This window comes from Gossypium hirsutum, chromosome A05, assembly GCF_007990345.1.
Source record: "Gossypium hirsutum isolate 1008001.06 chromosome A05, Gossypium_hirsutum_v2.1, whole genome shotgun sequence".
Classification (NCBI taxonomy): Eukaryota; Viridiplantae; Streptophyta; class Magnoliopsida; order Malvales; family Malvaceae; genus Gossypium; species Gossypium hirsutum.
The window spans coordinates 41,625,860-41,641,399 of record NC_053428.1 but is presented as its reverse complement, the minus strand read 5'-3'; the positions used below and the strand labels follow the sequence as shown (position 1 = coordinate 41,641,399).

General features: G+C 28.9%; 1 protein-coding gene and 1 long non-coding RNA gene across 3 annotated transcripts; one reads left to right on the top strand and one right to left on the bottom strand.

The window, feature by feature from the left end:
- Nucleotides 1-757: 757 nt before the first annotated feature.
- LOC121229121 (uncharacterized) lies at nucleotides 758-1,995 on the bottom strand. The gene is made up of 2 exons (XR_005926657.1): nucleotides 1,414-1,995; nucleotides 758-1,127 (listed from the first exon to the last, which is right to left on the bottom strand). It is a non-coding gene; the product is annotated as an uncharacterized lncRNA (long non-coding RNA).
- Nucleotides 1,996-4,477: 2,482 nt separating this feature from the next.
- Nucleotides 4,478-7,905, top strand: LOC107897310 (protein YIPF1 homolog). 2 transcript variants are annotated; one of them, XM_016822725.2, is made up of 7 exons: nucleotides 4,484-4,808; nucleotides 4,916-4,952; nucleotides 5,045-5,134; nucleotides 5,474-5,639; nucleotides 6,626-6,717; nucleotides 6,829-6,899; nucleotides 7,398-7,905. In XM_016822725.2, the coding sequence occupies exons 1-7, from the start codon at nucleotides 4,752-4,754 to the stop codon at nucleotides 7,590-7,592; spliced, it is 708 nt and encodes a 235-aa protein (XP_016678214.1). In that variant the 5' UTR covers nucleotides 4,484-4,751; the 3' UTR covers nucleotides 7,593-7,905. The 2 variants fall into 2 exon arrangements, with proteins under 2 accessions (XP_016678213.1, XP_016678214.1); XM_016822724.2 differs by having other exon boundaries at nucleotides 4,478-4,808; nucleotides 6,626-6,899.
- The last annotated feature ends 7,635 nt before the right edge of the window (nucleotides 7,906-15,540 follow it).

Sequence of the window (15,540 nt, the reverse complement as noted above, 5' to 3'; positions counted from 1 at the left end):
GCACATTGGTTCCATTGCTAGCACTCCAACGGTACCTCCTACATATGCTCATGGCACTTTAGATAAAATAACAATAAGGGTCCTTGAAAGACAAATGGTGAAACGAGGAAATCATACATCTACAAAGGTTTTGGTTGAATGGGCCAATACCTTCCCTGAAGACTCCACCTGGGAGAGTCTGACTGAGCTCTAGCAGAAGTATCCAGCGTTTGATCCTTGAGGACAAGGATCGTGTTTGTGGGGGAGTATTTCATATGGAATAATTAGTGCAACAGTCATATGTTTAAAATTCTATTAATTTCCAGTTGATCATTTGTTTAGTTGCCATTAGAACAAAACAATGTGTTTTGGTTAATGGTATTAATAAAACGGTGCGTATAAATGGTACCTCAAAAACGGTTCATTTAAGGATATAACCATTTAGTTAAACAGTGCGGATTGGACAACTATTGTTGAATGTACCAGGTTGTCATTCCTAAGCCGTTATTTGCTTTTATACTGACCAATCAGCATGAGGAATGGCAATTATGAGAAATACACAGTTTTTCTTCTTTATTTCTCTTCTCTGAAATTTTCTCTTCTTTTCTATCTATTATTTCTTCCTTTCATTTTTCTGTTCCGAATATTCTACCGTATTAAGAATCTTTAGATTTTAAAAATAATATTTATTTTTATAATATTTGTAATAGGCCCATTTTACCCGGGCCCATAAATTATCCAAAAAAATAATAAACAGTATAAATAAAAAACCAGTAAATAAAGTCCAAATTGGTAACAGTCCAGCAAGTCCATCAAATCACAAAACCCAAATAAATACAAAGCCCGATTGGCCTAATTTTTTACAAACCTGAATGCAAAGGTCCCAAAACAATGGCCCAAATACAAAAAAAAATAATAACCCAAATCTAAAATGGACCTTTGGCCCAATAGCCTAAATCAAAATTGACCCAAAAGGCCCAATGATTAAATTTCTTTCAAAAACCCTAAGTGTTTTTGAAGCTTCCTCGCGCCGCAGCAATGGCCTCCGCCCCAATAGCTCGACTTCGGGATAGGCTCACAGGGCCCAAACAAGGTGAAGCTTTTGGAAATCCTTGTTGTTTTCTCTACGCACACCTGTCTAGCTGTACCTGCAACAAACCCACAAGCCACAGCAAATGCACAACAACAACAAAGAAATAACAAAAAAGAAGAGAAAATCGTTCTTGTAATTTTATTTTTATTTTTATTTCATTCGGTTATAAAAAGCTAGAGATAGTCAGTATAAAGGCTTACGCACACAGATCAATAGAATCAAGAAACAAAAACAGTATTTGCTAAAGGTGATTTTCATTTTTACTTTTCAATTTTTTTTATTTTATTATTTTTTCTTTCATTTTGATACGAAACTAAAGAAGGGAAAGAGGAGGGACTTACCTGATTTCCCTGGGTTGCGACGCCGCTGTCGTAATCGACTCTAAAAGGGTATCAAGCCCTATGTCCGTTCGATTCATCGGGATTTGGGGGCTTAGCCTTTAAGGGTGCTTTAAAGCGGGGCTAAAAGCCTATTTTCGCGGCGCCGGACACGGCAACGAAAGGGCAAAACGCCGGCCGAACCCGTTCGACGGAGAAAAGGAGTTTGAGAGAGTTTTTAAAAAAAAAAGGTTTTAAGTTTTTAAGGGATAATCGGCTAAATAAAAATTTTAGAGAAAATTTTTTAATTTATATACAAGAATAAAACGGCGCTGTTTAAGGGGTGGAAGAACCCACGGGTCGACCCAACCCATAGTCGAATCCGCGCATTTTTATTCCAGAAGTGGAATTTGTGCGTTTAGTCCTTCCTTTCCTGCCGACTTTTAATTAGGCCCTATTTATATTTTCTTTGTTTTTAAATTTTTTCCCTGGAATTTACACGTCATTTCAACTTAGTCTGTGAATAAGCGTTGCGTTTTGAGACTTGGAACATTTCCATTTTTAGTCCTCGTTTGTTTGTGCACATTTCATTCTAGTCTTTGACTATGTTTTAGTGATTTTATTTGTTTACAAATTATCCTTTTGATTTTGTTTTTCTTTCAATTGAGTTTTTTTAGTTCATGTTTTATATTCTTTATAATTTATTCACTATTCATTTCTTTTAAACATATTATTTTGGGAATATTTTATTAATTTCACATTGTTTTAGTTTTTTTTAGTTTTTTTCTTTTTGTTATTTTCTTTTGTATATTTTTAAATTGTTTTATTATATAATTTATTTATTTTAAAAATTTTTCTTATATAATTCTATGTTTTAAAGATTTATATGATATTTTTTTTCATACATTAATATATATATACATAATTTATATTAAAATACTTATTTAAATTTCTTTTCAAACATGTTTATATATATATATTTATATATTTCCTTTTAAATCTATTTACGTATAACATTTGTTTCTTTTAAGGACCTAATTTTAAATTATATTTTGTTTATTTCAAACACTTTCTTATATTACTATTCTTTTAGATATACATTATTTATATTAAGTTTTTCACTTTATGCATATTTTTAATTGTTGATTAATAAATCTTATTTCAAATTATTCCGTATGACCATTGATTTCATATTATATAGATTGTTATTCATATATAAATATTCTTTTGTATATTTTTATATGGTTGTATTTATATAATTCATTTATGTTAAAACTTTCTAACATGTACATTATTTGTTTTAAAATTTTATATGAGTATACTTTATTATTTTTATGTACATAATTTACATTATATTTTTATTTATTTTAGTTTTAAATTGTTTTGTATAGCACCAATTTTAAATTTCTTCTTATAATACTTATTTTAAAATTCATTTATATGTTGAACTTTATATTTTATGTATCATTTATTTTATAATTTATTTCAAATTTTTGCATGTGTCATTTGTTTATATACATGTAATTTACTTCTAAATTATTTTTTTTTACGTTGTCAATTTCAAATTTATTTTCTTTTGCATTTTATTTGTTTTAACACTACTCATTACCTTTTAAATTTTTTTTTATTTCATTATTTAAATAGATTTTTATTTCATTAGTCTTTATTTAGAAATGTTAAATAGTGTATTGTCATTAGGTGTGATTTGATATTGGTATCTTTATATTATTGTCAATAATTTGTATAATATGTTAACCATGTATATTTTCCATATTTGTTACTTTGTTATTCATTTCCGTGTATTGAATTATGATTGAGATTGCCAACTTATTTGCCTAAAATTGATCATTTCATTTTCTTTACTTCAAACAAACCGAATAAATGTATTTCAAGTCCGTTTTTATCACGCTCCTATTAAAAAACTTCTCAAAACAAGGTAATATTTCGTATTTGGAAATTCGAGAGATCGTGCCCTAACGTGCTGGGTTTCGATTTCCCGTTTGACCGAATAACTAAATATCTTTTCGAAATTTCATCCACGTTTTCTTAAATTAAAAAATAATGCAATATTTCGTGTTTGGAAATTCAACAAATCTGCCCTAACGTGCTGGGTTTCTATTTTTCGTTTGAGCAAATAGCCAAATATCCTTTTGATTGCATGTTTTGGAAATCATAAGATGATCTTGGGTTTGAAGGTTTAAAATGTCGTATCCTAACGTACTGGATATGGTATTTTCTTCCTTCCTTCAGAACAAGTGAATCTTAAATTCCAATTCGAGTTATTTAAATATTTTTAAAACAAATAGTATTTCAAAATCTTTTCAAATTTTAGACATTAGGACATTAATTAATCAATTAGGTACCAATTTTGGGCACTACGAGGGTGCTAATCCTTTCTCATACGTAACCGACTCCCGAACCCGTTTTCAGGGGTGAAGCCAGGGGGCTGGCATGGGCCCCGGCCCCCTAAAATGTAAATTTGCTCTTTTGGCCCTTAAAATTTTTTTAAAAATTTTAAATTAATAAAAGTAAAATTGCATTTTGGCCCCCCTAAAATTATAAAAATTCAATTTAATCCTTTACAAATTATAAAGATATAAACTATAAAAAATTAAAATTTTATCCTGCCCTTTAACAATTTGTTCTGGCTTCACTCATGCCCGTTTTCTTGAATTTCGTAGGCCAAAATTGATATTTTAATAAAACAAAATATTTTACAAGGTGATCCGATCACACATAAACAAAAAGGATTGGTGGCGACTTCATATTTCGTTTTAAATTCGATCCCGGTTTTTCAAAAATAAAAAATGGTTTCGACAATAGTTATATGGACTCAGGGCTAAATTAATAAAAAAATAATAGTTAAAAGATTAAATTTATTATTATACCAATTAAGAAAATACCGCCTTAATTGCTTTATTCTTGGATGAAAAAAAAAGTAATCTAAAAAATTTAGTAATCAAATAGTTACTTTTCAAAATTAATTGACTAAAATAAAAATTTATACATAGTTAAGTGACCATTGTTGGAATTTACCCTTATTTTAACTTGAATAGATTTAACACACAATTCGAGTTAAATTTATTTTCATTGGTGCCCGTTATTGAACCTCGTTGGTAAATCTAAAAAAATTAACCGTGAAACTCACTGCTCCAGAAAGGCGCGTGCGTTAAGCTCTGAGCTCCCCCGGTTGTTCACTGTTCAGTCCAGAATTCCCAAACCCTTCCCTCCTCCTTGTCTCCGTTGCTTCCGATAAACGCATCGTTTTTTCCTCTAAAAAAAAAAACTGAATTCTTTCAAGAAAGAGAATTAAAAAAAATTCTAATTTTCTGTTAATTTCTGAGTTCGATCTCTTTTTTTCAATGGAGGAATCATCGTATTCAAATCTTAGTACCAGTCATTTGCTCGGCTCAGTTCCCGTAAGCTTCTTATTTTTATTTACCATCTAATTTGAATGATTTTGCTTTTTTTTTCAATTTAATTTTTCAAAGATTCGACTTAATTTCAATTTTCATTCGAATCTCAGGCCGTTACCAATGAAGAAAAGAAGGCCTCTTATGAAGGTGCTTTTTCTTTTACATTTAGTGTTTTTGAAAAAGAAAAAAAAAGGCTTATTACAGCATTTATGAACTTTTTTTTTATTGTAATTGTGCAGTTCCTGAAGCGAATATGCAAATTTTCCCTCCAAATAATGCCAGCGGAGGAGGTAGGGGTCGAGGTTATCAAACTCTTGAAGCTCCTACTGGTATTCTTTTTTTCTTATTTCTTTTAATTTATTTCCTTCCCCTAAAAGGAAAACTTCGTTAAATTAATGAAATTTTCTTTTAAGTGATTTTTTTTTCTATTGATGTCATAAAATTGCAAATCTGCTCTATTTGCAATGATTAATGTATTAAATAGTGGTTTTAGTGAGGAAATTTGTGTTCTTGATAATAACTGCAGGAAAGAAAAATGTCCAAAATCATTGCATCTAGAGCTGAGATATTAGAATTTTGGTTATTGAACTGTGTGATAGATGTAATTCAATTATAGTGTTACTGAAGGAACCTTAATGCTCAATCATCCCTTTGTGTATCATATGCAGAAGAATTTGAACAACAGCCACCAAACAACTGGAGTGGCGTTTTTAGTATCTCATCATACACGCAGTATTTTAATGTGGATACAGATGTTGTCATATACAGATTGATTAGTTCCTTTTATCCTGTCACCGGAGATTTTTTCAGCAAGATTGATGCTAACCCTGACCTGTGAGTATGCTCAAACCCCACCCCAAAAAAAAAAAATTCTTTTGCCACCATTGCATCGTAAAATTAGACATTCTTTAATTTGGGTGAAAAAGCTGCCAGTTTCAATGCTTCGTCATTTTATTTTTGGAAATGATCAGTTGGAAGAGAAGTTTATGGAGGTTTTAGACGTTATAATAGCATATTATCTCTAGGCTATGTGAATTGGAATGAAAAGTGTATTGTAAGCAATCAAAGCATCCATTGACATGGGCAATCTTTCATTTGCAAGAAGTAATCTTTTTGGAAGTTGAGAACAGCTCACTAATCTCATCTGCAAACTTAACAAGTTAGAAAGTTTAGCTATTGGTTGTCTATTTTGACATGAATTGTAACAACTTGGAAAAACATCGAGAACACTGAAGGAAGCATGCTGAAGATAACAAATGCAAATGGTATTATCTTAAAGGAGTAGAGGGCAACAGTAATACAATAGATTTAAGCACCCATTGGTTGCATGGTCTGGTGCATCAGTATCAATTATTCATAAAAAGAAGGTATTGATTAAGAAAGAAAATAGTAAAATAACTAGAAAAGAGATAGATTGAATCATTTGGTGATGGAAGTCAAAATACATAGAAATTTGTAGCTTTTATTTGTCTCATAGGAGGGGACTCTTCATGGGCTGTTTGGAAGGGAGACCATAGATGGTTTGCCTACAATGAAAGGATCTTTCCTTATAAGCTAATCAGTGTGTTGTTTAATGTACAATGCTGGGATAAAAGCTGTAAATCCTTACCTTATAGATTTCTAAAGGTTACATGGTCCCTTTTGTTGTTCTCCACAGGAAAGTTAAACTCCTTGTTACTGTGATATGGTGAAATATTAATCTGATTATGTAGAAATCTTGACAATGTAACAGCTATAACTATATAGGGGCAAAATAGTGTGTCCATGATTATCTGTTAAATTATTTTGTTGGTCTTGATTTCTTTTTGTTCGTATATTAGGTATGGACTTATTTGGATCACGACAACATTGGTCTTTATGCTTGCTTCCTTTGGAAACTGGGCCACATACCTTATGCAAAAGCACAGTGATGGTACTACTTCTTGGAGCTTTGATGTTGGTTATATAAATGCAGCGGCTGTTGGAATCTATGGTTATGCAGTTGTGGTGCCAATGGCATTTAACTTCCTGCTTCAATACCTAGGTTCAAATGCTAGCCTTGTACGGTTTTGGTGCATGTGGGGTTATTCATTTTCCATTTTTATTCCAACTGCGGTAAGTTTTTGTACATTTAAAAGGCATAATAATTATAATAATAAGCAACCCCCTCCCCCCCCCCCAATTTTCTCGTCAAACTGATTTAGTTTCCCATTCAAGTCCCTGTTAATACTCTCGCATTATTTCTATGGATGAGAGAACATAAATGCTAGTCCTAAAGTTTTAAGCTCCGACTATAGCATGTTCATTGATGCTTCTTGGGTCTTGTTAATTGCTGAGCACAGAGACTGTTTGATTGGGGTTGTGAGTGTTAGATACATGTGTTTGCATGCCTAAGTTTTTTCATGTATATAGAGAATCTTAGGAACACATCCCAATAATCATGTCCAGTTATACACTGGACATGGGTGCCTAACACAATTACTTCAAATTTAGAATGAAGAGTCTGAGTAACATAGCATTAAAGATTACCTAAAGTTTTGAAGATCAAATTTATTAGTTATTCATTTGCTCTTTTACAACCATCTAAGGTATATTTTTATGACATATTTGCAGCTTCTACTGCTTATTCCGGTTGAGATTCTCCGATGGATCATTATACTCATTGCTGGTTCAGCCTCATCATGCTTTGTTGCCTTGAAGTTAAAATCTTATATCGAGGGGGCGAATGATCTCAAAATGATGGTTGTCGCAGCATTCTTATTGCAAATGGCCCTTGCAATCTTCATCAAGGTTTGGTTCTTTCCATAGTCAACTTATGTAGACTATCCGAGCATCTAAAAACCCGAACTTTGATTACTTTGTTTCTGGGAAATACGCAAAAGAAGGATCCGAATTAGATGGAGGAAAAGCTTGTGTGTTGTTGTGGGATTCGTTACTTGTTGAGCTGTAGTTTTAGTGATAAATTTGAAACATTCAAGAGAGACAAATTACTTGGTTTTGGAGTGTGGTTGATTAGGTGTGGCTGGCCTACAACTTTTAGAAGGCCAGGCCAACATATCATCACAACAACTAGACTAGATGTCAATGGAATACCTTAAAGTAAATTAATTACTTTTCTTCATTTTTTTTTCCTTTTTTTTCTATTTTTAAATCTCGATTACTAATTCTGAAGTTACACTGACGGTTCATGAGATAATGAGTCGTAAATGGAAAAATGATGGAAAAATAGTGACATAACAACTCTGCTTATGATTCATTTGTGAGGCAAAAGTGAGAACTTATTCAAAGACTGAAGAGATTTCTTTTATTAATTTTGCCTAAAATATATTATTTAAAATAAATTATTTTTCTTATTAGTTATATAAATTAATTTCGCTTATGAAAATAAATAAATAATTTTTTTTCTGATTATTTAAAAAAAAAAAAGATAAAAATGAAGTGCTTAATTTGTAGTAGTATACACTAAGGTTGTACAATTCTTTAGCAATGATCATCTTATGAAGTTGACAAAACTAGAAATGATCCTTGGAATACGCATCACTCAACAATCTAATTATAGGGTTAATTAACTAAACCTCGTAAATCGTAATATTGAACAGAAAAAAAAATTAAAAATGCTAATGAAGCCTTAACAAAATTCAGGGATTTAGGTTTGAGTATCATGCTGGAATTTTATTATATGTAATTATATATGTATAGATCTCTAGTTTTATTATGTTTAATTACGTATATGTGAGTTAGTATGTAATAATGATCTTATTTATTTTGTAGTTATTTCGATTGGTCAACATCTTTCAAGCCAAAAAAATTAAAATCAAATTAATTAGACATTTAATTTCATCTTTTTTTGGAAAAAAAAAGAAAAAACATTTATACTCTCATTACTTAAAGTCAAATAACTCTCAAAATGCTAAAAAAAAATATTCTTAGGCATTCTTTTCTTAAGCGGTTTCTAACCCCTCTTTTATTTGTCTTGCTTAGAATCTAGTTGGATTTTAAATTAGTTATTGACAAAATTGAAAAAGGTATTTTCTTGTTCTACAATTTTCGTTTTTGTCTTCAATAATTAAATTTAAATATTAATTCAACAGTATTTAACTATTTCAAAAATGGTAACACCATGCTCTTTTCTCTCTTTTTTTCTTTCTATCAAAAAATTATATGAACAATTATTTTCCGCGAGATATAGTTCTGATGAAAGAGCTTAACCAATTCTAACATTTTTTCTTTTTGATTTGGAAATAGTTTTAATCAGATTCTTTCTATTTATATATTACAAATAGACTTAGTTTTTTAAAAATTATATGAAATATCATAATCAAATCTATAAATAATTTTGTAATCTTACGTATAATTTACATTTTTTTTTCTACAAATAATATACTAGTTGTGTTGCACTGTCATTTTATAATTATTGATATTTATAGTTAAGCAATTTTATATTGCTCTGTTTGGAGATTTGAATTTGAATTTTATGTAAATAGAAAGAAAAAAATGTATATGATATTTAAATTAGGATACATAATATTTTAATTAAATTTAAATTATTTTATATTTTAATAAAGTATAATAGTTGTATACGTTATAATATTTATTCATTTACTATCATTTAACCATAAATAATTAAATATTTAGTACTTAATTTTAAGTTAAACCATTTTAATTTAACTAATTACTTTTGTTTTGTATATTTAATTTATTTAAATCAAAACATATTATTACATTTTAAATACTTAAATATAGAATTTTAATTAAACTTAAACTTAAATAAATTAATAAAAATTATATATCAAAATTTTACTTAAATTTATTTTTTAATAATTTTTTAAAGTTAGAATTACAATCACAATCAAACATTAATGTATAAACAAAATTATAACTACTAGAAATTCTATCACATGTCTATGCGTGTGGAAACCATGTATTTAGAATGCAGATTTGTGTTTAAAAATATCATATAATAAATAAGAAAATGTATTATTTGAAACTAATTAATAATAACACATAAAATACATACGATATTAAAATAAAAACATATTAAATTGCAAGTAAAACGAAATTTAAACACATTAATACATCGTATTAAGATTACTAAATGAATATAATTATACATTCTAAGTTGATGTTGAGTTAATTTGTGATACCATCTCAATCAACAATATTATTAATACTAGAAGCTCTATTGCGGATGTATGTGTGTGGAAAACATGTATTTAAAATACAAATTTGTGTTTAAAAATAACATACAATAAATAATAAAATGTATGATTTGAAACTAATTAATAATAATACATGAAATATATACGAGATTAAAATTAAAACAATTAGATTAAATTGTAAGTAAAACAAACATCAGATTAAGGTTACTAAATTAATACAATTATACATCCTAAGTTGCAAATGAGTTAATTTGTGACATCATCTCAATCAATAATATTATTAATATATACAATTAATGGAGGCAATATAGTATGCATGATAAAATTAAAATGGATATAAATATCAAAATAAAGTTTTGGTTAAGTGGTAAAATTAAAATTTGGCTAACCCAATTGACACAGATTCAAATTACATTACATATATATATTTTTAGTTTTTTTCAAATAAACAGATTAAATTATCCTCAAATAATATAATTTATTTTAAATGCGAAGGGATGTTAAAGTAATTTCTCTAACTAAGTTGGGACCCGGTTAATGGGCAACACCAATTCCGTAAAGGGTTTTATAAATAGTAAGTATAGATATAAAATTGATGGAGGTAATAAGGTGTGTATAATAAAATTTAAATGTATATAAATATTTGAATAAAATTTTGGTTGAAAGGTAAATTTAAGGTTTTACTAACCCAATTGACACGAGTTCAAATGTCATTATTTGTATACTTTTATTAGTTTTTTTCAAATAAAAAGGCTAAAGTACCATTAAATAATATAATTTATTTTAAATGTGAGAGAACATAATTAAGTTGAGACTCAATTGATAAGTGACATTAACTCAATAAATAACTTTATAAATAGTATAAATAATCTACCTCTATAAGACTATATATAACAAATAAACGAAAAAATTAATAATTAGCTTAAAGTCAAAATAAATTTGTATAAATACCCCTCTTGAACCTAAATATTTACATGGAAACACAAAAGCTTAACACATAATTTGATCCTTAAAGTATACCATTTTTTTTCACTTTAGTACTTTTTTTTTTCTTCTCAGGTTGATAAAGTTTCATTTTGTTAACTAGTTCAATCCATTGCCATTAAAAAAAATTGATTGAATGCGCCAAATGGCATCCTTATGTATTAACAATAAAAATATATTAAAAATTCTAAAAACAAATAAAAACTATAAAAATTTAAAAATAAATTATAAAATAAAAATTAGATTTTGTCAATATATATAAGCTCTAGGAAATTGCAATTATTAAAAAATATATCTTTAAGAAAACAAAAAAATTTAAATTATGAAAAATAAAAAGAATATGAAAAATCTATATATTAGAATTTCTGAAAAAAAATTAAAAAATATATATACTTTTTAAAAATTTTAAAATAATTTTTTAAAATAAAACATGAAAATACTATTAAGTCAACTATCAATCAATGTCAATCAACGGTCAATTAACACCGATCAACGATCTGTCAACATCGATCAATGCCGATCAACTCTAGTCAAAGTCAATAGGTAGTTTTCTATCATTTTTATTAATTATATTATTTTTTGAACTTTTATAATTTTTATTTACTTTGTAGAATTTTTAATATATTTTTATTGTTATTATGTATGAATCCAATTAACACTTTTTAATTAGATTGAAGTGCCACGCAACACCTTCTAATTGAGTCATATTTCAATGAATTTTTTTAATGATAATAAACTTAAGTGGTTAATAGGATGAAACGAGTGGTGGAGCTAGAAATATTTTGGGGTCGAAATTAAATAATATATTTTTATAGTAGTAAAAATATACTTTCATCATTTTATTAGTTTATAACTTTATAATTTTTAAAGGGTTAAATTAAATTTTTATCATTTTTGAGAGATCAAAATATAATTTTATTATTATTAATTTAAAATTTTATAAATTATAAAATACCTAAATTAAAAATTTATCGTTTTAGGAGTTACCATAACCTATGAGTCTTTTAGTGACTCTACCATTAAATATAAGTTTAAAATTAATTTGGGTTTAAAATATATTAAAATACCAAAATAAAAAAAATGAGAATAGTTTTTCAGGATGAAATGATGCTTTTAAGCGAAACGAAAATATGAAGGATAAAAAATCAGGTCAAAAGCCTCGTTCACAAAAGTTAAAGTAATGGACAAAAATTTATTACCCCGAAACTGCTGAAACCGACCCGAAAATTCACAACCATATTAACGTATTCCTAAAATAAATGGACGGTTTAGTTTAAGAAGGAAGAATAAAAATATTATGTATGTTTTTTTACTAAAAAATGAATTAAATTAGTTTATATGTATTAAATTAAAAATTAAATTAATTTTTTTGTTAAAAATTTTATTTATTTTTATTGTTATAAATCAATTCACATATAAGTGCGAAATTAAAGAATTAGCAAGGGTCCTGATCTCCCCTAAAATAGAATTTTTTTATTTAAACCCTTTAAAATTTTTAAAATCTTAAATCAATAAATATAAAATTATACTTTGACCCCTTAAAAATATAAAAATTTAATTTTAATGAAATTATATTTTTATTATAATAAAAATTACAATTTAATTTTGATTCTCTAAAAATATTTCTTGATTTTAACCATATTCACATATGTTAAAATAAAATACATGTAACACATCAAATATAATTAATTAATTATTCTATTAACTACACTAATTATTAACCATAAAAATATATAAAATTTTTAACTTAAATCATCACTTTATGTAAATTTTAATAAAAGGATAGAACACAATCATATAGTACCCTCCATTAGACTTTTCTCGTGAAGTAAAAAGGGTGAGATAAGAGAGTGAATCAAGGGGAAATAATCAGATCACGTGGCTCACATTTAACAGCATTTATGATACACGTCCCACTCACACACGCAGGTAAGGTAGTCCTCTTCTTTTTCTCTCTCATAGTGCGCCATAGAAGAATCATGCTCTTTTATTGAATCCCACGTATCACGCGCTTGGTTTATCTGACTTTTGTGGACGGAATTCATTTTAGATCCACGTTCCGCCTGAATCTTCACATAAACGTTTTTCTACCCGCAAAAAATATTAAGCGTGGCACTGAATTGATGTCACCTAAGAAAATTATAAAAATGTTTTTTCATCTATAAAAAATTATAGTATTATATCATTTGAATTTTCACTCGATTAGTATGGATATTATTATTTATATAGAAAGATATGGGTTTGAATATATTAAAACGTATTATCCTCCTATTTATGAGTTAGGGAGGGGCTATAAGTAGTTATAAGCATTATATCAAATAGAATAGATGTAATCATAACTTATAATGAGATTGTTAAAAAAATTTATACTATTATAAGAATACTTTTTTCTATTTATATTTTAATAAAATGAATAAAAAGTTTACATATGATAAGATTTGAATCTATACAACTAGTATCAATAAATATTTTAATTTATCGCTTCAAGCAAAATTTTATTTTGATCAACATTGTTTATATACATCTATACTAGAAGTGCTCATGGGTCGGGTCGGGTCAAGCCGAGTCAAGCCTAAACATGATATTTACATATTTTATACTTGCCCAAGCACAGTCTAACCCAAAATATGGGCCTAAAATTTTTACATTGGCGATACTGGAAACCACATTTATAAATGCAAATAAAAGAAAAACCCTTCAACATATTATAACAATCATAACAATCAACCAACCATTCAACCTTCCTAAAACGTCATATTACTAGAGAAAACTGTAATTACTAATAGTACAAATAAAAGGAAGAAAAGCGGATTTGACCGAGCTCCCATAACACTGACTCGTTCAAGTCTGTAAACCATCTGAAATTCAATCAACAACGAAATGAGTTGCGAACACAACGCATACCATAAATAAATTTAACTAAAGCACAATTATAAAAATAATTCTCGAATCTCAAGTTTCAATAGGAATCAGAAAACATTCAGTATAGATTTAACATATCAGTTGTATGGAATAACAATTCTAGTTTAGATATAGAGCAGATCAGAAATAGATGCAGTTATTCTTACCCCCATCCGCTACATACCATCTTCGACCATACCAACACACTATTTAAGGTATTGAATACCTATCCAACCCTACACCCCGCTCAATGTCGGTACGACACCTTTCAGGATATTCGTAGCTTAGCTGCCATATCAATAAGCGAATAAACGCCAGATTCGTATATATGTTGTAGCCTAGCCATTGAATTAGAACATGCTACTTCCTTCTTTACACGACTCCCACCCAATGCAAATGTAGAATACAGATGTCAAAATGTATGCACAGCCATTCAGTTTCAGTAAACATTTGTATAATCAGAATATCAGTTTCAGATTGTTAGATAGAAGTCATATAGTCTAATTTAGATCATACGTATACACTACGAACGACCTACATTAGTGTGAACAATACTTATGGCCCAGAAAAGAGTTTCAACCTTGACTTATATGCCCGTGTGGCTCTAAACGGCCTGACACACTCCCTTGTTGTCTGCACGTGTGGTCCTAAATCACAAATAGTGAGTCACACGACCTGGATACACACCTGTTTTTCTAGCCCGTATGATCTCTAAATCACAAACAGTGAGTCATACGGTCTGGACACATGCCCCTGTCCTTGGCTTGTGTGAACCTTGCACTACCATGCCCACACACGGCCTGCGCACATGCCCGTGTGGCTCGTATTTAGTGAACAATGTGTTACATGGCTTGTGTCACAGATGTCTGTGTGACGTTGACAGCCATATTTTTTTGCGTTTAAAAGTCGTAAAAACTTGGGTTTTCGTGTAACACTCCAAATCCAGCCTAGACGTTATGGCCAAATTCGGAAATGTCACAAGGAATGTGTTTTGAAAATGGTGTCGACTTGAAAAAATCATTCACTTTTTATACGATGAGTTCGTTCATGAATCTACTAAAATCGTTATTTAACTAATTAGTTTTTCAAAACACTTGTTACAGTGAAAGTTTAATAAATTCATTATATTTTAGAAACTCGATTTGCTATTATTTTTTTTTAGAAAAACCCTTTTTAGTGTAAAATCGTCCAATTCATAACGTATCTTATCAATCATGCAAAATATCAAAAACCAAAACCAACAGTTAAAAAAAGCATAGAGTACAGAGAGTCCCCGAAATTACAAACTCTCAAAAGAAAACCAAAATCATAAATGAAACCGTAAATTAATATCTTAAACCAGTTTTACGGTCGAGTGGTCACCAGTGAGTCTTTGCCGCACCAATCCGCCTAAGTTTGTGGATTACCTGTACAGAATAGACAAACGGATGTTAGTTTTCGTAAACTCAATGTGTAACCTAAAAGAAATAAGCATGCAAACATAAAAATACAGAGTCAGGCATATGGCCTTTTCAGCTACAGTACACAGAATCGGATATACAATTCAAAAACATAGAATCCTACCCCCATCCTTTACACACCAACTCCGACCATCCCATCAAGCCATGTGGGGTTAAAAACAACCACCCATCCCTACACACCATATCATGCCATTACGACACATGTCAGATAATGCGCAGTCAAGCTGCCAGAATAAAGGCGATGATCGCCGT